The sequence below is a fragment of the Podarcis melisellensis genome (assembly GCF_964234715.1).
Source record: "Podarcis melisellensis genome assembly, chromosome: 14".
Classification (NCBI taxonomy): Eukaryota; Metazoa; Chordata; class Lepidosauria; order Squamata; family Lacertidae; genus Podarcis; species Podarcis melisellensis.
The window spans coordinates 48,193,761-48,219,286 of record NC_138546.1 but is presented as its reverse complement, the minus strand read 5'-3'; the positions used below and the strand labels follow the sequence as shown (position 1 = coordinate 48,219,286).

The 25,526-nt window shown below is 42.0% G+C and overlaps 1 protein-coding gene across 3 annotated transcripts in view; it reads left to right on the top strand.

Moving 5' to 3' along the window:
• USP3 (ubiquitin specific peptidase 3) overlaps window positions 1–25,526 on the top strand; it is a 44,178-nt gene that overhangs the window by 8,837 nt on the left and 9,815 nt on the right. For 2 of the 3 annotated variants that reach the window (XM_081887719.1, XM_081887717.1), the window contains exons 2-9: window positions 7,162–7,222; window positions 7,630–7,761; window positions 12,618–12,701; window positions 13,570–13,651; window positions 15,950–16,032; window positions 16,521–16,634; window positions 21,222–21,335; window positions 25,060–25,206. In XM_081887719.1, the coding sequence (XP_081743845.1) occupies window positions 7,162–7,222; window positions 7,630–7,761; window positions 12,618–12,701; window positions 13,570–13,651; window positions 15,950–16,032; window positions 16,521–16,634; window positions 21,222–21,335; window positions 25,060–25,206 (817 nt within the window). Of the gene's footprint in view, window positions 1–6,760; window positions 6,858–7,161; window positions 7,223–7,629; window positions 7,762–12,617; window positions 12,702–13,569; window positions 13,652–15,949; window positions 16,033–16,520; window positions 16,635–21,221; window positions 21,336–25,059; window positions 25,207–25,526 lie in introns of those variants that run through there. The other variant, XM_081887718.1, reaches the window with a different exon arrangement.

Here is a 25,526-nt window from a genome sequence, read left to right as displayed (position 1 = left end):
CAATTGTTTTCCAAATATTCCACAAATAATTTCCATTCCCCTTTATACACACATTCTTATTGTTCTTCTTACCTTGCTGGCTAGGCCTGCTAGCTCTGGAGAGTCCATCATTTTCAGTTGCCATTCCTCCTTCTTTGGAACCTCTCCCACCTTCCATTTCTGAGCTAACAAAATCTGAGCTGCTGTCTTTGCATCTATAAATAGCTTTTTCTGTCCCTTGGGTACCTCTGTCTGTACCATACCCAAAATAAATGCTTCTGGTTTGTTTGTTTTTTGGAATATTCTTGTAAACCATTTTTTTCATTTCATTATAAATCCTTTCCAAAGCATCATTAACTATTCGAATGGCTACCCATATATGATAAAACGTTCCTTCTGCTTCTTGACATTTCCAACAGATACCTGTTTCACTTTTAAACATCTTTGCCAATTTACTTGGAGTTAGGTACCATCTATATATCATTTTCATATAATTTTCCTTCAATGTGCAACATGCAGTAAATTTTAAATCCGTCTTCCATGTGGCAATCATGCTTCAAGGTAGATTAGGGAGGGGTTTGTGGCCACAGTCCAAGTGTGTACTTTCCTCCTCCTCGCTCATAAGTGCAAAAACAACTTTCTGTGTTCTCGTTCAGCCAGTGCTGATATCATCTTGATTACTGAATGGAAACCAGGCCTCATCTGGGTATTTGCATAACTTAAGGGGTATGACATTGGGTTTCATGCTAGGGTGGAGTAGAAGAAAAACAACTTTTAACGAAGCACTTAAAACAGAATAATAAAGAATACATTAATAAGGTATCTTTATTTTTCTGTATCTCATTGGTTCTGTTATATACATTTTCATGATTACTTCAGAATTTCTTGTTACCTGGAAATGCAGGCATGTTTGGTTCCCTGTGTCAACAGATCTTGTTAGTCTCTACAGCTTCAGAAGATAGTCTTGTTTGCTCTTAGTAGACAGGCTAGGTTTGATGAAAAGGGAAGTATATCATATACATGAATTAGTAATGTTTATATGTAATAGACTTGAAACTTGGCTGCCATCCGCCTATCTGCGTAGTTGTTTCTCGGGTATTGGCTTAGCTGCTGTGGCTCGTTGCTTAGGGTGACTGTGTCAGCAGTAGAATGTGGAATTTTTCCTGAAGGGATAAGTAACCTTGAAGGCACAGAGTAAAGGGAAAAAGCAACCACTAAGAGAGAAGTTCCAGAGGAAGAAAGTATCTTGCTCATGGGCAAGGAGTTGGATTGCAGGAAGGGACTTGTGAAGTTGGAAGCCAAGAGTGCAGTGAGGTCAGTGGTCAGAGTTGGAGGACAAGCAAAATTCAATCATTTAAACTAGCCAGTTGTTGCTTTAGTGCAGGTCTTTTAGTTGTCTAAGAAAATGACTAATAAGTTCTTGGAGAGTGGTGAGTTGCCTTTAGAAGCGTATTGTTTAAAGCTACCTTGGACATTATCTTCAGTCTCTTGACTCAGCTGTTCTCTAAAGCCCATTTCCTGTTTGTCTGCTGTTTCATCCTAACTTGACTTTTCTCTTTTCTTTTCTGTATTGAAGCTACAGATAACTTCTTACTCACCTTCAACCCTCTTTGTACCAGCCTGGGTTTGAATATGATATCTGACAGGTGGTACCCAGTACATATGGGACGCGGGTAGCGCTGTGGTCTAAACCACAGAGCCTAGGGTTTGCCGATCAGAAGGTCGGCGGTTCGATTCCCATTGACAGGGTGAACTCCCGTTGCTTGGTCCCTGCTCCTGCCAACCTAGCAGTTCAAAAGCACATTAAAGTGCAAGTAGATAAATAGGTACCTCTCTGTCAAGAAGGTAAACGACGTTTCTGTGCACTGCTCTGGTTCACCAGAAGTGGCTTAGTCAGGCTGGCCACATGACCCGAAAGCTGTCTGTGGACAAATACAGCTCCCTCAGCCAGTAAAGCGACGTGAGCGCCGCAATCCCAGAGTCGTCCGCGACTGGACCTAACGGTCAGGGGTTCCTTTGCCTTTACCTTTACCCAGTACATAGCAGACAAAAACTGAGAAGTTCTTGGTTCGAAAGTCATTGCAGCTGACTAAAAAATGATAGGTGATCGTTGGCAAGCCACTGTGTCATTGCTTCAGCCCCATCCCCCTGCAACATACACATAATAGTGTCTACTTCACAGGGTTACTGGAATAGTTACTGGAATAACATGTAAAGTGGTTTGAACATTTTGCTTTTATGAATTGGTTTATATGCCCCCAAAGTAGCTTGCAACAAAACCAGCTGAGACACAATCAAACAAATGCATTCAAGAAGCAGAATAAAATGGTCAAAAACTTAAGAGCAAATGAAAAGCTAAGCAGAATAAAAAGATCTCAACAGCTCACCTAAAGCTTAGAAAGGAGGGAGCCAACTGAGGGGCAGACTAAATGTTGTTTATAGGGTGAAATATTTTGCTCTTTAAAAATAGAGCAGTTAATTCTTTGCAGGGAATGGCTGTGCCCATTGTGTAAATAAGGAACAAGCATTGCAAACTCACTACAAGTTACAAAGTTGTAAACAACACTATTCTCCCTCTTCTGTTATGCAATGGCAAATATAGTTTCCACATTCCCAAATTAACAGGATGTTGAAGAAAAGAGACACATGACTCATTTCAGATGGCCTTATGGCATCTCAGATTCTTTTTGGCCAAATCCTTCCTATATAAATGTCTTTCATAATACTTGAGGCCATTCTAAAAATACAGCTGGGTAAAAATGTAGGTAATTGCTGTTGCAAACACTTTAGCTAAAACTGGCAGAACAGTTCTGTTTATTTCTCTTTAATGTGAGCTGTATAAAGACTCCCCTTTTCACACAAAGAAGAGCTTTGATTTTGTAAAATTGGTTTGATATTTTCAACATCTAGATAGATAAAAGTTCAGTTTACAGGCATAAGTATATTACTTTGCCCCTCTGAAGGCTTCTCTGTACCTAGAAGCTGGAGTACTAAGCAGCCAAGCAACTCTGAACAACTGTTTACCTGAATTTTCAGAATTCAGACATCATGCTTGGGTTTTAAGCTCTAATTAGTGCAAACTATGGTTTGGTTGTATGTCTGAGTTGCACCAGCATCTCACCACAGTTATGAAGGCTTATTTTTCAGGAACTATAGCTGTATGCCATCAAATACACTAATTGGGCTGTCAGTGTTTGGAGAGAGTGGCTGCATTTTGTAGCTTGCATGGAACTGAACCTAAGATTTCATGGGCATATTTCTTAAAATCTCGTTATTCTAGCATAGAATATAATTGTGATGATAGTGTGGCCCCAAAATGCAATGTTTTAGACGTTATGCTGTTATACCTGGGCTTTGAGGAGTGCTTTGACTACTTAGGATGTTGGAGGCTGGAGATACAAGAATAAAGAGAATCTAATTCAGCACCATCCTCTTGTCAGGAGGACTCGCTTATCTTGTTAATTGCACAATGAAAGCCTTCCATGGATCATGCAGCCTCTGCTTGTGACCAGCACCTGTTTGCTCCCAGGAGAAAAACTTGTGAAAGATTTACTGGATTGCAAGTGAGCTGGGATTGGGCAAAAATATTTGACAGAGCTTCTTGTGGCTCTTGTGATTGGAGGGGGCAGAGAGAGAGAGGGAGAGTGCAAATGCAGATAGCTTGCTCCATGGGGCAGGTTCACATGCTCATCATTGGGGGGGAGGGAATGTAAGGGATCCCATCCCCTTGCTCTCTACTTTTCAACTGAAAAGAACTTCTAATTGCTTTCAATGACTATCAAGTTTAGAGGATTCTCCCACGGCTTGTAGGTAAGACTTTCATGTTCGTATGAGTTTGGGATTCGTGTCTCATCTTGGAAGTCAGACAAGGGAAATATCTAAGCAATTTGACACTATGATTAGCACAACAGCTCACCTTCTGATGATTTAGTTTAGTGCAAAAGGCAGCCTGTGTGGATTTTATTTTCTTGTTTTCTGTGGGAAGCTATGTGGCTACATTTGGGGGTGGGAGATGTATGGCAGAATCCTAATTAAAAAGTTGGTTATTCCTATTGGGTAATCAGCAAGAATAAAAACCTCACTCCAAATAAGTATTGTATTTAGATAATTAATCTCTTTAAGCCAGGGATGAATCTTGGTCACAGAAGGATGAAATTATAATAATAATAAACTACTATTACTATTGCCAACATTACAAAATTCCAGTAGTTTTCTATTCGGTCTTCACCAATCCTTTATCAAGCCCTGACCAAGCCTTCACCTATGTCTTGAAAGTGCAAGATCCCTCAGTTAGCAGAACCACATGCTGCAAAGTTTTGCTGAGATGTACCACTTCAAATTACAAGTAAGAATAGCATGTTTGAACACTTTCCTATAAAAAGCATTCTGCATATATAAAACATGCACACTCGGGACACAGTTGCTTTTTTTTATTCTGTTGTAATGGAGCAATTGAGACAAGTTTTTCCTTTTGTCTGGGGATAGGCAATAGCTCAGTGGTAGAGCATCTGCTTTGCATGCAGAAGGTTCTTGGTTCAATCCTTGGCACCTCCAGATAGGACTGGCAGAAATCCTTATCTGGAATCCTGGCGAGCTACTGCCAGATGATGCTTTTGCAGTGTCAGGGAAAATCAGTGGGCTTGTTTGGGTGAAGACTGTAGCACCTTTAATGAAATAGACCCACTGCAGTGTTCACCGAGAAGCTTTGGCCGCAAAGAAGATGCCAGACTCACTAAAGAAGGTACTTGATGAAATTGTCCAGATTATTAATTTTATTAAATCTCAAGCTTTGAATTCTAGGATCTTCTCAAAATTGCGTGAAGAAATGGGAAGCCAACCTAAGCAGTTACTTTTACATACAGGAGTGCATTGGCTGTTGGGGGCGGGATATTGAAGCAATTCTTTGAGTTATGTGATGAAGTACGACTTTCTTTGACAGACTCAAATTTCCATGTGATCAGTTGAGCAACTTTGCATGGTTTTGTATGCTAGCCTACTTAGCAGACATTTTCACATATGTGGAACAATCTCAACAGAAACCTTCAAAGTCGTGATGTGAATATTTTTTATGTTGAAGATAAAATTGAGGCCTCACTAACATCTCAACACTAGAGACATTTCTGGAGGCCACTGACGAAGAATTGATACCGAAAGTAAAACATTACATCACTGAGCACCTGCGTTATTTAGTGACTAGCTTCAGCAATTATGTGCACCAAATCTGGATTACTGCACGAAATCCTGAAAACTTGTGGATAAGGAATCCTTTTGAAGGGTGATGTACAACTAACAACTCTTGTCTGCGGAAGAGCAAGATGCACTTGTTGACATGACTTGTGATGGTTCATTGAAATCATATTTCAAAGAATGTAGACTTGACCAATTTTGGGTGAAGGTTTTTGCTGATTATAAGGTGTTAGGTGGAAAAGCTTGCTTTCAAGCATCTAGTTCCCTTTTGTTCCACATATCTTCGTGAACAAACATTTTCATTGTTTTGTTTTATGGAGAACAAGCATAGAAATTGGCTTGATGTTGAACCAGATTTGAGAGTAAAATTGGAAATACAGAACCAGATGTTGAAGGAATTGTTTGGGACAAAAAGAGGCATGATTTCTCCCATCACATTTAGGTTTAGTGTTTTTAACATTTTGTTGGGAGGCATCTCTCTCTCAACAACAGCAATAATAATAATAATAATAATAATAATAATAATAATAATAATAATAATAATAATAATAATAATAATGGTTTAGAAGCTGCTAGAAGTATCAGAATTTGTTCACATGTACTAAACATTAATAAAATCAAATTTGTCTCTCCCCAACTAAATATTTGCCATTTTTGTGTGGAAATATCACAGATTTATGGTCTTTTTTGCATACTTAAAATCTTTGATTATTCGGACCTACCCCACATATTCTTTAAAAAATTGCTATGCACAGGCAGCTACCATAGAGTTATCAGAAGTTTCAAAAGTAAGGGGTCTGTGGCTTAGCTTTTGAAAAATAGGGGATCCTCAATAATTAGCTAATTGAAAACCACTGTTTTATCTGTAAAGTCGCTGACCTTTTCCTCAGACTTAAAATTAGTTATTGTAATTTGTGATATCAGAATCTCAAGGGATGGCCACTGTATTGCGGTCCTCATGGATTGGCTTTGGAGTCAAATTGGAGATTGTGACTAGTGCAAAATGAGCTGTTTCTTCCTTTCTAATGTACTTAGTACATCAGGAAAGTGAGTGACTCGGATCTTCAAATCAATCAAAGCAGGAGTGGAAAATCCTTACTGACTACCCACTAATCCCTATCCCAATCACTGCAGAACAGACTTGCCCTCTTTAGAAATGTATGGCATCCAATCTTTACCACATGGCTTGCTTGCTTTGGTTTCTGTTTTCTTTCCAATATATTGGAAGTTGGTTCTAATCACACTTATAAGTGGAGTGCATCATGCCAACTGCACCTCAGTGCTTCACATAACAGGATTTTATAATAAACAAGTGAAAGCATTCCATTTTTTAGTTTGGTTCTGGTTCAGTTGCTGATTGTAGATGTTCCAGTTTGGTTCTGGTTCAGACCAGTAAATATTTAGTATCCAGTATAACTAGTGTTTGAAATCTGCCAGGCGCATTTTGTGACTGGCATGGGTCCAATTGTGACAACATGGAGATCTCTTTAAAGTATAAAGCAGTATAGATATGATGATGATATAAATTTCACTGCAAAAAAATGGCACCTAGACATTCTGTTGTGGCAACTGTAACCATTTAAGGTGCCATTTGGTGATTAGCTTTATATAACTGAGTTTCTAACACATTTAAAGTACGGTAGATTAGTTCAGGATCATGTCAGAAAACAAGTGTTCATATTATGATGCAGGTAAGTAAAATGTAGAACATATGATTGTGAGAAATATACTGATGGAAAATATATGTTTACATTTTTAAATAACCCACCCATTCTCCAACTCTCATATACTGTCCACCTTTATTCTGTCAACTTCCTTCTCTATAGTTTACAGGAGTTACCTACTACCAATCAGTTGATGTTGTATAAACATCATTGTGAGAAATGTTGTATTTCATATGTCTGAAAGAGATATTTGTAACTCAAAAAACTGGCTTATGTGACCGCACCGCACAGTCTGTTTAACTCAACTTCTCTATTTTTTCATGCTTAACAGTGTGCCGATCTAATAAAAGTCCTTGGATCTGCCTGACTTGTTCAAGTGTCCACTGTGGAAGGTGGGTATATCTACATTTGACCCATCCTGAAAGCGTATTTAGGTAAAACATGTTTTAGAATGAGAAGACTTAGAGTGTTGCTCTTCAATTAAAATGACAGGTAATCTGGGCAGTATTTTTTTCAAAAGTCTCTTATCTGAGAGTTTCTGATGTTTTTTATTGGACTGAAACCATAAAAAGGCTGTTAAAAATGTACAAAGGTGAATGTATGCTTATTCTGTTGGAAGACTTCCAAAACCTACTGGGTATCTGCACTTAAAATCTGCCAAGTAATTTAACAATCAACAGCCCAACCTAGTTGATACTGCTGCAGTTGTTCATACAGTATGCTTTTTTGAGATGCGCTAGGCATTATCTTGGAAAAGGAGGCTCTTAAGAACTTGCTATCTTTCCCCTCTTCCTTTCAGATATGTGAATGGGCATGCAAAGAAACATTATGAAGAGGCCCAAGTTTCATTAGCTAATCACAAGAAAACAGAAAAGCAAGAGAAGATTCAACACACAGTGTGCATGGATTGCAGTAGTTACAGTACATACTGGTAAGGTTTTTTAAGGCATATCATCAGTTAGTAGTTGTAGTTTATATTTTATGCTTTATGCCTGTTGAGAGTGCTTCACATTATCTTGGCAATACCTTCAACAGTCCTACGAGATAAGCCAGAATTATCCCAATATAGCAGCTGGTAGGTGTACACTGAGATGGTGGTTTATCTCAGGCCTTGTGGTGGTAAGAACTGAACTTGGGACTTCCTAGTTTACAACTGATTTTCTTAACCACTACGCTATACAAGTTGAACAGTTTCCTTGTTTTTTATTTCTATGTTCATCCCATCTTATTGTGAGGGTTTTGGGTAAATAATGAAAGCAGCAACCTTCACCTGTATGGAATAACCTTTTGCCCAGTTCATTTCAATTTTCTCACCCTTTTGCAGAAGATTTCTCTCTCTCTCTCTCTCTCTCTTTATATATATATATATATATATATATATATATAAGCCAAAGGCCAACTGAAAGAAGGAATTTTTTTTACAAACTACTGTAGAGTTAATTTAAGAAATAATTCAAGGAGAAACACCACCTCAGTTCAAACTGGTGTTTGAATCAAGGTTTGCAATTTTGTCTTGAAGGACAAAACCCAGAAATCTGAGGCGAGGGAGTGTCCTCATTGGAGGCTCCTTCTAGACGTGTAAATCAGCATTATGAATGTGTGAGCAGAGCCAGTGTCATATTCCAATCTCAATCGGGTCTTTGTCAAGTTTGGTTTGAGGTCTCTTACATGAGTGCATGTATGCTTACATACATAGCTGTCCTGAATCTTCACATGTCCAAATTTTATGGCAGCGTGATTGCTGTCCAAACTGCCCCCCTTTTGTTTTTGGTGAAAGCCTAATTTGCATAGGATTGGTGTGGTTCTTGGGCTGCTTCCACTCTTTGGGTAATGTGTATATCTTCCTTACATGGTGGGGGCAGATTGTGCAGTTATGGGTCATGCTGATAGCAGTCAACCCTTTGTGGGTATGACAGTGTGGCCAACATGCTATATATAGCAGCATTCTTGGGCCTTTTCCTCTCATGTTGTCAGTGAGATGTTATAAGCCTGACTTGTGAGTTAAAAGCAGCTGTCCTCTCCCCATCCCACTCGCCTCCCTTGAGGCTACCTATGCCCCACTTACTAAGCTAAACATACCCAGTTAACTCAGTCTGTCTTCATTCATATGGCTTGCTTTGTAAACTCCAGGGAAGTATTATACTGGATTAAAATACCACATATCTGTTTAACTATAGCCATTAGAAGCCAACCAAAACAGAAAGGATATCATGCCTTGAAACCATGTTTGGGCTCAGAATTTGAGGAAAATATACAATGAAAGAAGTTCACAGCTGTACAGCAGCCATAGAGAATGTCTCTTGATGACACAGCAGAAATGCAACTTTAATGTTCCAGCTCTCTGAAAAGTACAGTTTAATCTCACTTATCCAGCTCATTATGCATTCCAGCCTAACTTTTGGTCCTAAACAAATTGGTGTGTGGAGTTATTGCCAGGGTGGTGGCGGCCAGCAAGATGAGCATTTCAGTAATGTTTCTTTGCTTTTAGAATTCCGGATAGGTCTTTAAAGGGGATTTTGAACCTTGTATTTAGTAGCTGATTTGTCGTACTTTCATCTCCTCTTGTTTGATTTGCAGTCATTTCTTGACTTTTTCAAAGGCTTCCAACACACAGTGCAATTGTGGTTGTTCCCCTTTCCAGCAGAAACAGTGTGCAGAGGTGTTGAGCCCTTCCTATATTTAACCACTCTTTCTGCTGTGAAGCTAAGGCTATGTACTTCGTAGTGTTATAATCACAGAAAAGCCAGCAGTGTAAGCAGAAACAAAAGCAGAATTGCAGTTAGCAGGTTAGTCATAGCTGCACTGTACCAAAACTCTTATTAATTGCAGGAATATAGATTGTGGATGTAGTATTATTTCTAATCCCATTATCTCACTAAAATGGTTAATGCTTAGCTCTAATGTTGAGAAAATATTGTATTGAGATATGTAAAGTTTTGTACTTTAAATATGCAATCCGTTAGAGTTTGAGCTACAAAACAATAACCTTTTTTAAAAGCAAAAGCAATCAAGTTTCTTGTGGTACCTTCAAGACTAGCAGATTTATTCTGACATGAGCTTCCATAGGCTAGAGTTACACCATCAGATTCTTATCCTGCCTTACAGAAATGTATACTCATGGTAGTGGTGGCCGGGGGTGGATGTGGAATTGGAAGCAAAGATAACTGATTTCCACCTCCACCTCCGTCTACTATATGTGTAACGGAGGGTAACATTGAATGCATCTGATGCAACGGTTTTAATCCATTAAAGTTTATGCAGTAAAAATTTGTTAGTCTTTAAGGTACCATATAGCTGCCTGGCTGTTTTTGCTGCAAGAGATTAACATGGCCTCCACTCTGGCTTTTTTATTATTATTTAAGGAATGGAAAACTGCAGAAGCAGAAGTAAATTTTTGTGGTCATATTAGATTGAATTTTGCAGATAATAAATGTTGTCAATTGATGCTTAATTCCACAAAACATGTAATCATGATTCATGCAGGTGACAGGTAGTGAGATCTCATAAGGAGCATTATAGGGTAAGGATTGATATAAGCTAATACAGCAGGGAAGGAACAAGCAGAAAGTGATATCAGATACTAGAATGTTTCCTTGAATTCGTGTTGAGAACCTTTTCCATTTTAAAAATATACCTATTATATTTTTAAAAATCTGTTTCTGCACCCACAAGTGCTGGATACCTCTCTTTTTATAATGAAAAAGTCTCTTAAATGACTGAAGTACTCTGTTGTAAAGAAATCGGTTGAAGTGGCAGCATACTGAGCAGCACATACCATTGTGTTTAGTACTACCAACTCTGGGTGTCGCCTGTAGGGCAGGCCTGCTGCATGGTGCTGAGAGTCAGTACTGATTGTTCACGACTGCATCTCTTGCTTAGGAAGGTGACCGCTGTAGAGGTTTTTTTTTTTGCACTCTTTTGCTGCTGAACTGTAGGAGTACTCCAGGGGTGGGAAACATTTTCTGGCCAGGAGGGCCATTTCTTTATCTCCCCTAATCCTGGTGGGCCCAAGTTGACAGGTGAGTGATGCTTCCCTTTGAAGCCCTGATTGTGAGAGTGCAGCTTCAAACATTTTCTTCTCCAAAAAGGCTGCTGCTTGTCCATTGTGAGAACAGAATGCTGGACTGGTGGGGACATTGGCTTTTCTTATGTTCTTAAGTTATGTAAACCTGCAACCAAGTGGCTCTATGAAGCAGTTTCCCCTCCTGTAAACATCTCTCTAGTGATGCGTAAAGGTGGGGAGAGAGACAACTTCAGAAAGTAGTTTGGCAAGCCACTTTAAGACAGTCACTGCTGCCTGAGCAAATAGGAGCAGAAGAGCTGTCTTAAAGCCTTTGGGAAAGCCTCATTGAAGTAGCTCCTGCGGGCTGATACTCAGGATTAAATCCTGCTGGTTTGGCTGCAGGATCTTGTTCCCTGCTGGAAACAGGATCAAACCGCTAGTGTTTGAAACTTCATTGTTCTAGGTGCATTTTGCAACAGGGAATTTAATTAGTGTGAGCAGTTTTTGAGCTCTGGGCACAGTACTGTGCCTAAAATTTCAGATTAAAATTGCAGAGTAGAAGGAAAGGAGGACCTTTTTCTGTCTCCCCACTTCCAGCTACTTTCTGAAGACTGGAGAAGAGACCCTCTTAAGTATATTAGGGGGTGGGTGGGCAGGGGAAGGAATAGACCATTTGAAAAATGAACATAATATTTTAGTTGCAGTTTGTTCATTTTCAACTTTGTATTCTTGTTATTTAAAAAGTGTGCCTAGACATTCCATTGTTGTGCCCATAACATAGACTTAAGGTGCTGTTTAGCTCCTAGCTTTCATATCTCAGTTTCTAACACTGCACACAGCCAGTGTAGGATTAAACCCTATCCTCTCTCTCATCCACTGACATTATAAGTGATGTCCTCTGATAGGCAGGGGTGTGTGGTTTGAGGAAAATGCCATTGAGGACCAAATTGGATCCACCCTTGGAGCGGTCACTTTTAGTTAAGAGGAAATACATACTTTGAACTTGTATTTATCTTCCTAATACAGTGGTACCTCTGGATGCGAACGGGATCCGTTTCGGAGCCCCGTTTACATCCTGAAGCGAACACAACTCGTGTCTGCACGTGCGCGGGTCACGATTTGCTGCTTCCACGCATGCGCGTGAGGTCATTTTGAGCGTCTTAGCATGCGTGAGCGGTGAAACCCGGAAGTAATGCACTCCGTTACTTCCAGGTCACCGCGAAACGCAACCCCCCAAAAAATCAACCCAAAGCTACTTCAACCCGAGGTATGACTGTAACAAACTCTGGTAGTGAGTGTTGAAAGTATTGGCATGCTTGAGGGAGCTCCCCCCAAAAAACCCCCCAAAAACCTAAGGGGAAACCCCCACAACAATCCCTAAATAGTCTAGTCATATGGCAAACAGGGATGGAGAATGGAAGAGTGCCCTGCATTATCTCCATGCCGCTTATTGTGTCCTGGAAGTGGGCACAGCTGGCTGATAGGAACTGTGAATAGGAAAACTGCTTCTGCTATGTGGGTGAGGCTGCATCTCCCCCCTCCCCTGTAGGACCCACTTGCTTGCTTCCTTTTTCAATGCAGCCTGCTTAGATCATAAGGGCAAGACAATTTCTGTACCTCTTCATCTGAAAGGAGGTGGTGAATACAGTTTGCATTTTAGTTCTCTTAGCACCTAACTTTTTGCTGTTTAGTTCAAGAAACCCATTTTTGCTCAACATAAATCTCATGGTGGTATGGCTGTGATAAAGTCTGTCCATTTGCTGATTAATGTGTTCTTACTGCAGTTATCGCTGTGATGACTTCGTAGTCAATGATACCAAGCTTGGCCTGGTACAGAAAGTCCGAGAGCACCTCCAAAATTTGGAAAAGTAAGCTATATACTTATATGTGTCTTTCTGAAAGTGGATGTTGCTAGTTTAGCATTGTGATGCCTTTCCTTTTTAGTAGTTTGTCCTTTGTATGTGAAAGGACAGCATGGGTGCATGCTGAAAATCTAGAGGCACGCTAACTGACATGGAACAAAATCCACTGGGAAATTCTCCTGTGTAGGCTTCACTGTAATAAATAGGAGCTGTGCAAGAGCACACTGGTTTTGTATAGTTGCTGTTTATTTCTGTGAGCCTTGCATAGCAGAACTTCCTGGTGTACTGTATCCATACGTGGGTTGGCCTTCCCCTGTGCTGCATTAGTGGTGCCAAACACCTGTCACCACAGTGGGCTTAAACTGCAAAAGCCTGCTGCTGGCCTGGAGTCCATTGATGGAAGTCTGTTGAGGTTCCAGATGTAGCATACTTTCAGTTGACTACTTTGGCAAGCTTAAGTTTCATGTTTAGAACAATGCTTGTATGAGCAGAGATGGACTCTTGTGGGGATACTCTACCAAGTAGCCTTTGATCAAGAAAGTGGAGTTCGTTATTTTAGATCAGAAATTTTAGTTCTAATTGGGGCATGCTCAAGGGTGCCTGCTGTAGCATAACCTAATCAGATTAATTTGGGTATTTTATAATTGCATGCTATTGAAAATAGAATAGATTTGAGTGTGTGCTCTGAAATTATTTTAAGATGACTATTTTGTATTATAACTTCTATAACCAATGATCATTCTCACTGTTGTATGTAAAGGAATCATTGCAAATGTGACTATGCAGTTGTCAAGACATTGTGGCCAAGATTATCTTTGATGTGTTCTCTTTAGATTTCTTAAGATGTCTTAACCAATTTATTCATTTACTACAGTTCAGCTTTTGCAGCAGACCGACAGAGGAAAAGAAAACTTCTGGAAGACTCCTCCCTAAACAGCAAATTGTTAAAAATAAATGTAGGTACAACATAATTTTGGAGCAGATTTCATTAATCAGTGGAGCTCATTTAGTAAATGTCTTGGTCTGTTAGCATACCTCTCTAATACACTCTTGCCTGCTGGTTCTTGAGTGACACTCCAGTGTTGGTGGGGCACACACTTTTAATTGTGTATTGAAATAGGCTCATTACCTTACCTCGTTTTAAATACCAAAGCCTCCAAAGAGGTCACTATTCTGACTGCCCAAAATATTTTTAATTTGAAGCAAGTCTTATTCTTTAGGGTACCTGATCTTGAGCTACCATTCTGTTCTGAGCATGTGGAGACAAGGATGACAATCTTTTTTCTATCAAAGGTCATTGACTCACCAGGTGGCCAGTCAATTAATAGAGATCCCAGTTGATTTTTTTTCTTGTGAATTAACGAACTGCGGGGGTCTTTTTAAAAGCCTCTCTCTCTCTCCCTCCCTCCCAACTCCAAGATTTCTTAATGCTGCAGGCTAGAGTAGAACTGTGGCAGCCTTCATTTCTTTGCTGGTGCTCATACTTGCCCAAACAGGGCAAATGAAATCCTTCATGCACTGCCTCCTTCTTGCTAGTCACGGAGAAAAGAGGGAACAGCTTTCTTGTCCCAGCTGCTTGCAAAAGCAGTAGAACACCAAGTGCATGTGATCCTGCTGATAAGGGGAAGGGAATGCAAGAACCATTACAGTATCTTCTCACTGCTGCTGTCGTGGCTTCTTTGCTGGGCCTTGCACTTGCCTGTGCAATTGGGCACTGTGCCTCTGCCTGCTCAGGGAGCCTAGAGCAGGCTGCGGTGTCTGATAAGGCCTGGAGAGCCCTTTGGACTGGAGGCAAACTGGCTGCAAGTTTCCCAGACATGGCCTGGAGGAAAGCTGGGTTCAGCATCTATTCACTCCTTCATTCTAAAATTCTGCCCTGCATAATTTCCTAAAGGAACCCAAGCCAGCTAAGAGATCAAATGGCAAAACAAATAGCAAATAAAATAATTCCATGCTTTTAGCATAAAGCTCCCCCATGTGACCTTGAACAGCATATCCTGCTCTCAGCCTACGTTACATGCAGAATCGAAAATATGAATAAAGAATAATTACTATTTTGCTTGCACAAGTGGACCTAATAAGAGAAGTCTTATTATTAATTTATTATCTTATATTATTTATTATCTTATTTATTTATTATCTGGGTCACTGGTGGTCTCAGCCCAGCCAGAATTAGGTGTGAAAATTTGGGTGCTTTGTTCCTCTGGTGCTTTGTTCCTCTGGTGGGCACACAGCTGTTCCACTTGTGCAATTTGTGACAGCCCTTTCACAAGCTGTGTTAAAGCTTTATGGGTTTGGCTCGAATCTATCCTTCTGTGTGTTCTGAATTCTGTGTGGCATACTGTCAGAGCTGCCTCCAGGTCCCAGCTCACAGAGGACCAACGCTAGCCGGTTGTAATGTACAAAAGTCTTTATTGAAGTTCAGTTTCCATTTACAAGCCGCAGCGTGCAGCTCTACGTCTTAGAACCTAGACCGGCGAAGCTCCGTCTGAGTCTCTGCCCCCTGTACACCAGTTTAAGACTCTAGCCTTACTCCACCTCTTCCGTTGCTCTTTCCTCCTCTGGGTCCTTCTGCCCCCCGGGGTCTCCTCCTTTCTGGACTCTTCTGACGCTGACCCCCCTGACTCTTGTCCCTCCTTCCGGCGGGCTTTAGGACCTGGCTCCCTATCCGGGCTACCTGCTGTGCCGCTCGCCTGTACATTTGAACTTGGCGCGCGCGCCCAGCCTCCAACTTTCCTCTCGACAGTTTCCGCGCTCTCCGATGGAGGCGTGGTCAATCCTGACTCATCTCCTCCCGCTGGTGGTGAGCAGCCTGATCCCGATACCTGAGACCCCTCCCCCCCACTGCGCTCTGGTGGGGAAGCTGGTCCTGATTTCCAACTGCTGCTCTCTGAGTCCCCTCTGGCCCCTTTTTCCTGGGGTGTCCCCCTAGGCACCCCCCTTGCTCTGACCATGGGCGCCCCCTTCTGTGAATCTTCCGATTCGCTGGATAGACTCAGGGAATTCCTCGGACCACTGTCATCGCTTACGCTCCCTTCGGATTCCTCCCCCTCGCTCTCCATTTCCTCCCTCTCCTGTGCCTCTGCTCCTGAGCCCCTGACACATACTCTCATTGGATGAGAGTATTTATATGTAATACTTTTAAAACTTGATGTAGGCATGTAGCCCTCTGTTTCAAAGAAAGCAGGTGGCTGGAAGATGATGTATAGCCTATTGTAAGATGACTTGTTTGCCTTGATGTCTCTGGTTCACAGGGAAGCACCACAGCCCTGTGTGCTACAGGCCTTCGGAATCTGGGTAACACATGTTTCATGAATGCGATTCTTCAGTCACTCAGGTACTCATTGCTTTATTTTTAAAAATCCCACTTCTGTAATTGGCTTCTAGGCTAAGTGTTATTGTGCACCCTGTGATGTATTGAGAGAGTAGGACAATTCACTGAGGCTAAAATATGTGCATCGGAAGGGTCTCTCTACACCCATAAGAGCAAGTTTTGCAGCTCCATTTATGTCAGTTTGCATTCCCACCAGTGGCATATCTAAAACTGACAAAACCCTGTAATATATTTGCAAATAAAACTCCCTGTGATGTTTGAAAAGAGGATCCATAAGACCGACCTCTTACTGTGCAGTTTAATTTCAAGTGTGTTAACATGCAGGTATTTGAGAGGCAATTGTGGAATGTTCAAGTTACATCTGTGTGTGCGCTTTATAGCTGCCCTACAGCTATTCATTGCTGGGTTACAAAGAAAACAGTTAAATCCTTTGGTTTCTTTTCTGTCCCTCTTGGTACATATTTCTGGATCGCATCTCTTTCTTTCAACAGTAACATTCAGCAGTTCTGTTGCTACTTCAAAGAATTGCCGGCTGTGGAGCTTCGGAATGGGAAGACTGCAGGCCGGAGAACTTACCATACTCGAAGCCAAGGGGATAACAGCATGTAAGTCTAAACACAGCATGTATGCCTATACACACACACACACACACACACACACAGCACACATAGTGTTTATCTGTATCCTTCCATAAAATTATAGAGTTGGAAGGGACCCCGGGTCATCTGGCTCAACCACCCAGCACACCAGCCAGCTGGTGATCAAAATGCGGATCAAAACCTGCAGCCTTGGCATTAACAGCAGCACACCCTAACTACTAAGCCATTTCCACCTGTAGCACAGGAAGTGAGACGTTATACTATGTGGGTATCAGTAATACCCTGTGTATTGGCGTAATAAGTACCATGCTCTAACCACTGAGCTATCCAGCCTGTAATGCTGGGGTGTGTGGTTGTTCCATCTGCATCTTGCAAAGGATCATAGAATTGTAGAGTTGGAAGGGACCACAAGGGTCATCTGGTCTAATCCCCTGTAATGCAGGAAACTTTTTGCCCAATGTGGGACTTGAACCCACAACCCTGAGATTAAGAGTCTCATGCGACGCTGACTGAGCTATCCAGCCACACGTGCCATCACCATCCGGGGATACGCCACTGCTCCAAGCCCCATGCAGGGAATAAATCAGCACATCTGGCTTTGTCCATTGAGCTATGCTGACTAAAGGGAGCGCCTTCTATCCCAGCGCATAAACTCATGCAGGCCCTATTCACACTTAAATGCAAATGTTTTAACTATGCAAGCATCCCATCTCTTAAAGGCTCCAGCATTTCTTAAAAGGCTCACGTGAACTTAACCTATAGACCCAATATACTAATAAATACATGCAAACCCCACTTGTGCTGAGAATCAGGCGTTACCAACCATACGTGCATCCTGTGCCTTAAGAGCCCCATGAGATGCTGCTTCAAAACATGGCAGACAAAATGTAACCCTGAAATTCCAAATCTGAGATCTACAGACAGCCACACAGATGGAGCATTTTGAGAATCGGGCACAAGTGCTTCTACAACTAGGGCAGACCCACTGCTGGCATTACAGAAAGCACTTGTCATAATACGGTGCTGTACTTACCCCCCAAGCAAGATCCAGCAGTGTGGCCACATGCACGCAAAATGGCGCCTGCCACGTGCGAGCAGCAAAGCTTGAGAGGGGCAACTCCAGCGATGGGGCCCGTTGCCTGGGCGCTCCTCCGAAAATGTGACCAACTGCAGGCTAAAGCGCTGGCGTGTCCCTGTGCACTTCCAACCCTTCCAAGGGTTAAAGGACTCCGGTGCTCCGCCACACCTGGGAACTTCAGCTGACTCTAGTGCTTGGCTCGGATGAGCTGTGCTTTGCTGCCAGTGCTCCTCTGCACTTGGGGGGCTCCTCTGACTCCAGTGCTTTTACCCAATTGTCCCATGACGCTCCTCTCGCTGTGTCTTCTTAGTCTTCTTCCGATGACGCTCTGGGGACAACTGCACTGCTGGTATCAGTTCCAATCCCCTTTTCTACTTTTGGACTGCTCAGATGCAGTCCTCTCCTCCTCCCCTGCCCTCCAAGCCGCTGCAGATAGGGCAAATTTGAATTTGGCGGAAACCCAGCAAGTACCGTGGTGACCAAGGGGTGGAGCGGTGTGGCTTTGGGAGGATGGCAGGGCCGTGCGCCAGGCCCCAAACCTTGCCCACCTCCAGACCCAGTGAGCAGTCTATATCCTCATCAGTTATTTATACTCTTGGTTGTTAATATTTTCTGGTGTATAGGATACAGTTCATGGTGTTGCTGCCCTGTGAAGTTGGCACTGTTAATTCTGCTACCTGCATGTATAGGATGGGAAACCCTTTGTGAGCAAGTGCATGATTTCACTCAAGAGCCAAAAACCCGTATCAGCATCTAATTTGAATTTGGGACACATGACAAGCCATTTATGTAGAGTTTCAAAAAAGAACATAGAGATCTTCTAGATGGTGGACTTCTCAGAGAACATATGGGATTGGGTGGCTAGGTAAATATAGGAAAAAAACAAAACACATAACATGGAGCAAGGGGGAGCAACAGAGGTGCCAACTTGTGAGGGAGATGGGCCAAGGTTGTGTGTGGGATCGATTCATGATTTTGGAGGAGGTAGGAATGCGGTGGCAGCACAGCATCAATGGCTGCTGATTCCTCCTTCTGCTGCCACCCCTGTCTGGGAGCTGCTTCTCCTCTCCTTCCCCTCGGTGGCAGGAAGAGGAAAAGGAGTTGGCCACTGAAGGCACACTCTTCTTGGCCTTGATTTTTCAGAAGATTGGGCGGCACCCCCAAAAATATTGGGGTGTCGAAAAGGATTGGGTCCCCAGGAGTTGGCACCCTTGGAGAGCAAGATGGTTCACTGTGTATTCTTGGCATTGGAAATTCAACCCAAACCAGCAAAAAGAGAACTCGTCCCATGCAGATTAATCTAGCCATGGTGGAAGGGCAAATTACAAGAAGAATGGTACGCTTCTTCTATCCTCTTCCACTGGGCATGCAGTTTCGTGAGGGACGCACATGGAGTGGTGAGGGACACCTGCCTAGCCAGCCAGAACAACCGAGTCAACCCTGGTGATCAATGGGGTGACAGATGTCTTAGCCAGATCACCCTCACATCCGATATAAATGGACCCTTGAGCACCATGAACTAGAGCAAACCTGTGTTTTCAAATATATTGGAGTCTTTTTCAGTGAAACAGTGACTTGGAGGTGGCACACCAAGGTGATGAAAATCAGAACGCAGAGGGTGACCAGGGCTCTGAAGAAGTTTTACTTCATGAAGGGCAGGAAACAGTTTGATCCCACACTGAAAGTATTTGGCAGTAAAGTGATTCCTCAAATGCTTTATGGAGTCAAAAACTGGGGTGAGGATGAGAGTGCTATTAAGGGGTAAGAAACGCTACAAGACCAATTTCTCAAGAGATTATTTTCCCTGCTCAAGGGAACAGCAGTTGCACTCTTATGTACAGAAGCTGGATGGACAAGGTTAAGTGCAAGAGCGGACTGTACCAGATTTAATTACCTGAAAAAACTCCTCCATGCCATGCGAGCGCTTGCCAGCCTTGTACTATGTGGAATTGGAGAACAGCCAATGGTGGAAATCTAACAACCAATGTAACTTGAATTCTTATTATTTCCACGAGCTAGAGGATATTATATCCACAGACAAACGTCAATTAAGGGATTGGTGTCATTGGACAGAATCACTACGCAATCTGCAAGCGATCAAATCCTCTAAATGTTCTCCCTGGTTCCCCCTTCTAAAAACAGTCCCTTTTAGAGCCAGTCACCAGCTGAATCTCTGGCCAGCCTCACTAAGATTCACTTTTATCGAACTGCATTTTCAAGCTATGCCCGTCACCCTCTTGGATGGACAATACAACAGGGTATACTGTACAAAGACAGACTATATGTGGGCAACTGCAGGTGGACAACATCTTGCACTATTTACTATATTGCCCGCTATACACTGGACCTAGGAGGCGATTTCTCACCCAACCACCTGTACAAGAAAGCTGTCTCTCCCTTCTATAGCTTCTTAGTGATGCAAACACTTTAGTGACTCGCAAAGTTGCCATTCTTGCTCTGGTGGCCAGAAAGAGCAGAAAGAAGACCCTGGACAATATAGCATTGAACTGCAAGGGTGACACAGAGATCTAAACAGAGACTATTATTTGTGGCGAAGCATCCCTTTATTTGTGTATTTATTTTTGATTCAGATTTGTTATGGCCAATGGATAGAACAATAAAGTTATTTGGACTGGATTACAAGAAGAAATTCATGTAATCCACAGCAATCATGAATGGTCTTAGAGGAGTCTAATAATCTCTGTGGGGTTAGGAATGTCTTTTCCCACAGTGCAAGGAAATGTGAGCTGCTGCCCTCACCGCTGAGGAGCAGAAAGTGGTGTCTATGGATGTGGTCTCTCTCTTGCCACCTGATTGAAAATTCCTCTTTTTACACAGTAACCTGAGATGGTCAGGAAAGCCCTACATTCAACTAAACATGATACAGCCTGGTTTGTTAGCTAACTTTCTCTCTAGAAGAGATTCGAGCCCTGAAAAGCCTCAATCAAATCACATTCGTAGTCTCATTTTTCCATCTGTGAATTGAGAATAACACTACTTTGTTTGTAGGACATCCTGGACTTAGAAGGTCATGACAAAATTTGGCTGGCATGCATGTTTTTAGTATGGGAAGGTGAAAATTTAGTATGGGAAGGTGAGAGTTTGGGAGAAATATAAAAATCTTCTGGAAAGGAAAACACTTTTATGGCCATCTCCTATCGAGGCTATTAAAATTAAGAGAATTAATATGGATAGACAGTGCACACTTTACGGGGGGGGGGATGACCTAAACGGAAATCAATAGAAAATGTAAGGAGCCATGTTACAGATTAATTACAATACCATCAGGTATTTTTTAACCAATTTAAAACATTTTTATTAAAGATTTCTTGGTTTACGAAAGTATGTGCAATGTCTCTTTTTTCAAGTTAAATTTTCTACAGATCAGTTTCATTTGTTGAGACATTAGTGTTACATTAGGAAGAAACGGGGGAAAGGTGGAGGGGGGCCATGGTAAGTGGGGGTGGGGTTGAGTGGCAATGCTTCTATTAAAAACTTTCAATTTTCTTCCACAGTTCATTGGTAGAAGAGTTTCGGAAGACTCTGTGTGCTTTGTGGCAAGGGAGTCAAACAGCGTTCAGCCCTGAATCATTGTTTTATGTTGTTTGGAAAATCATGCCAAACTTTAGGTAAGTCCTGTAAGAAAAGGAGGAATGCTGTTAGCAACTCAGTGACTCTCTCCAGAACGATGGCATTTTGTTGTCCCTGAATGCAGTGTTACCTTGCTCTTGAGAGCTTCTAGCTCTGTAGGAATGATGCCCACTGTGTGCCAGCAGGCTCTTATTCTTCCAGTATACAGAGGAAGCAGTGTTAGTGGTTTTTGAGTGTTTTTGTTGTATTTGAGGTCTAGCAGGGCTAAGTCATGCCACGTTCTTAGTCTGTGCAACATGGCTTAAGTAGCTGACAGAACCCAAACCTTTGCTTTTGGCAAGGACTGTGCTTAAAAATGTACAGCTCTAGCAGGTTCAAGCAAACATACTGGGCAAAACTTCCTTGATTCTCTCAATATTGAATTCGTTTCTGTCATTGTAGTTATAAATAAGTGCTGCAAAGAGAATAAATCTATGTGCAATAGGCATTTTGCACCCAGGCTGTCAAAAAGAACAGTTCACACAAGTAAATCCAAGTGTCATTCCTCTCCAAGGTCTCCCTGTCCTGGCCCCTGAACCTCTTTCAAAGGAGCACTGAACCCTATTAGGATTAATTGTGCAGAAGGTAAGTTGCTCCATATTTTCAGGTAGTAAAGATGTTCTGTTGATGTATTAATGCCTCTAGCAGTGCTGAAAAGATGCTCTGAATGCACACCCAGAGCCTGTGAAGTGAGAAACCCAGGCCATTCCTTTCCTTCTTCCAGTAACTCTGTGTCTATCCCTGGCTGATGAGAATCAAGGAAGTTTAGCACCAGTAGTTTCAGGCAATGGGCAAAAGTCATAATTGTGCTTCCTACAATACTTTTGGCCAGTTATCCTCCTCAACAGTTGTTTGAAGTCAAAGTAAGAGCTCTGCTCCCTAAGTTGGCTCCAGCAGATTTTCAGCACTGTGGGTTTGTTTGCTTTTAACAGAAAGGGGTGTTAATGACAATAAATATATTATGGCACTCGAATGCATTTCATCAGATGGAGGAAATGTTATCCTTGGTTGGCATTGCAGGTATATGTATACCCATGGGAATCAGAGAGTGAAAAAAGTAGACAGTGAGATCAGAGGGGAAAGAATTTGAAAAAATACATACATAAAGTTTAAATGTGTGAAAAATAACCAATATTCATAAAGCATTTTGGCATTGCTAAGCTAATATAATAAGGGGGGGGGACACACCTTGCCATAGTCTGTCTTTTTTGCATCTTCTTTCCCTCTAGTCTCTTGTTCTTTGCACTCATTGCCAACTGAGACTATTACTTCACGCATCTGAGGAGCTGGACTCTCACGTCTGTTACATCTTTAAGGCGCCATGAGACTTCATTTTTGCTCTGATAGACTAACATAGCTCCCCCTTTCTAAAAGAGTGTTGCTGTTGCTCCAGCTCTGTGCTGATTCAAGTATGTGACTGCACTGAAGAGTCTTGTTTCTGAAGCAACCTCAGATAAGGGCTCTGCTTGTAGTGATGGATCTACAATTCTCTCTCTTCCTCCCGCCCCCAGCAGTATTCTTAACATGCGCAAGTCATCATTAGATGGTCTATGCTTGAACCCGCCTTGAGTTAGGCTGAGAGAAAGGCTGTTTGTTTCTTGGAGACTTTACAAATATTTCCATGTTGAGAAAATATGAACAATATGGACCAAACCTTTTCAGGTGGCTTTGTTTGGCATACTCATTTGAGAAACTGCATGCTTGGAAGGCTTTTCGTGAGCAGTTTTAAGTTTGTTTCCCATTTTTCAAACTGTGGGTGGATCCAACTCAGGCCCAGGTTTCACGGTCCTCTAGCCTCGCTTCCCAGTCTGAAAAAAATAGCTCGGAGGAAAACAATGAAATCCTTAGTGAGATTGTCTTGGTTAGGAATGCTAACGATTCCAGATAATTTTAATAGCACATATAATACCTTCTTGGCCAAGAAATATAATTGTATAAAATCCTGTACTGGACTGTAAACACTGACATTGCTTAGAAGCTTTGGCTTTGTACAAATTTCAGGCGAATCTGGTGTGCCATTTGTTTGTTTAACCAATTTATAGACTGTCTAATATATATATTTAAAAGCTTCTAAGTAGTTTTACAAAGTAGAAGTTATAAAATCAAAAGACATCAGAAAGTAAAACGAAATACATGCCGTCAATAAAAATCCAGTCAAACCCCTGAAATAAAATGCTGAGCAATGCAGTCTAAAAACATAATTATATATTTGCTCTGATTAGAAAGCTAAACGATATTTTTTTTTGTTTTCTCTATTGATTTCTTACTTGTATCCCTGGGTAAATTTAAAAATGGATTCATATTGTGCACCAGGAAATGACACATCTAGACAATGAGAGGCTTCTCTACACATTTTTATCAACACATTTATTTTATTTTCCATTCCTTCTCCTACCTAGGTTTCAGTGTCTTTTTCTCCTTCCCCCAAGTCAGTCCTCATTTTGCTGTTCTGTTTTTTGTTTTGTTTTGTTTTTTGGTACTTCTGCCAACCTTGGGGATACTCAAGGTTGGGGATACTCAAGGTACGTCCCTGTTTTGGGTCTGGTGGTGCTGTTCTGACTCCATAAGTGCATTAATTTTCCCATTGAATGCTGGGAATGGGACACACAATAAGTAGCAAGCATTCTCTGGAACTGGGTGGGTGCACTGGATACTGTGCTGAAAGCATAACCCCAGTTTTGCTGCATGATTACAGCAGCAGCCATAAAATGACATCCAGTTGTAGTTAGAGCACACAAGAGGCAAGAGAGCAGTAAGGATATTGCTATTAAAGGCAGGTAGATGCCACAGCAAATGTCCACATACAGGGGATGTACACTATTCAGTTGATTATTTTTTGTTTTGTTTTCCTATATCTCAGTTGGGCAACCCACAGGCCCCATAGCACACCCACTGACCCACTCTCCCTATTTCTTCCTGTCAGTCCATTTTCGGCTCATGCTGGTTATGGGTGCTACAGAGCTGGCTGCCATGTTTTCTTACATTAACGTGCATGGGCACAGGGGTGTAGGAAGGGGGGGCGGTCTGCCCCGGGTGCCATCTCTGAGGGAGGTGACAAAAAGGCACCCTGCATGGGCACACTTGTCAGCCTGGGCACTTTCATGAGGAAACATTGCTGCTGGTCCTGGAGAAGCAGGCAGGAGATCCAGGAATAGGTGGATTCCTAAAGTGGCAGCTGTTGCGATGGGGTGCTGGTGGTAGCCAGAACTCATTCCGCAACGTCCGTGTGTGCTTGGTTTACTTTTGAAATAAAATATGTTCCCATGTGTTAGGGCTACAGTACAATATTAGTTCATATTGCAGATCATTTGCAATACCTGCAGTGTGTTCATTTTAGAGTTGTTTTCACAGGGTTTTTTAAAATATATAAATGTCCCATCCTCTTGCACTACAAGTACAAAACTCCCACCGCCTTCACAACCTTACCACATTGACATATTTCAAAATGTGTTTCGCATTGCTGGACTTTCTTTCAGCTCCAAATGAGTTTTGCATTTGAGCTGTTGTAGGGAAGCTTGTTGGCCTTTTGTTTGGTTGTAAAACTAGAGGGCCATATATCTGTCTGTCACAGCGGCAAGAATGATCACTCTGAGCCTTTTTTATTATAAAGTGATACATCCAATGTAATTGAAATTTCCTGGTTTGTAAGCCATGCCATGTAATGTGAATTATGTACCAATGTAAGTAAGCAGTCTGTATATTCATTGATGTGTTTGTGTTAAGGGGCTACCAGCAGCAAGATGCCCATGAATTCATGCGTTACCTTTTGGACCATCTGCACTTGGAACTCCAAGGAGGCTTCAATGGTGTTTCCCGCTCAGTCATCTTGCAAGAGAATTCGGGTCTTTCTGGTGGCAGTAGATGCTGCATGTAAGAAGAGAGGTTTTTAATCTGGTTTCCTCAAACAATAATATCTGAATCGTAGGGCAGAAAATGCAAAGTATGTTGTTTCTAGACAACAAAGATTGGGAGTGGCCGTTGGCAGAAGTTTGTCAGAAAAATGCTCACACAGGTTGGGAGCCAGCATGTTAGCAGCTGGCTTTGGCTTGCAGCCTCTGATCATGCTGAAGGTAGACTCCTGGGAGCTGACATGTTATCCTCAATGGATAATTATTTCCCACCACAGCTGATGCACTTTATTGGTGGGGCAAGCAGAAATTCCTGGCGAGTAGCCCGGCATGCCAACTCCT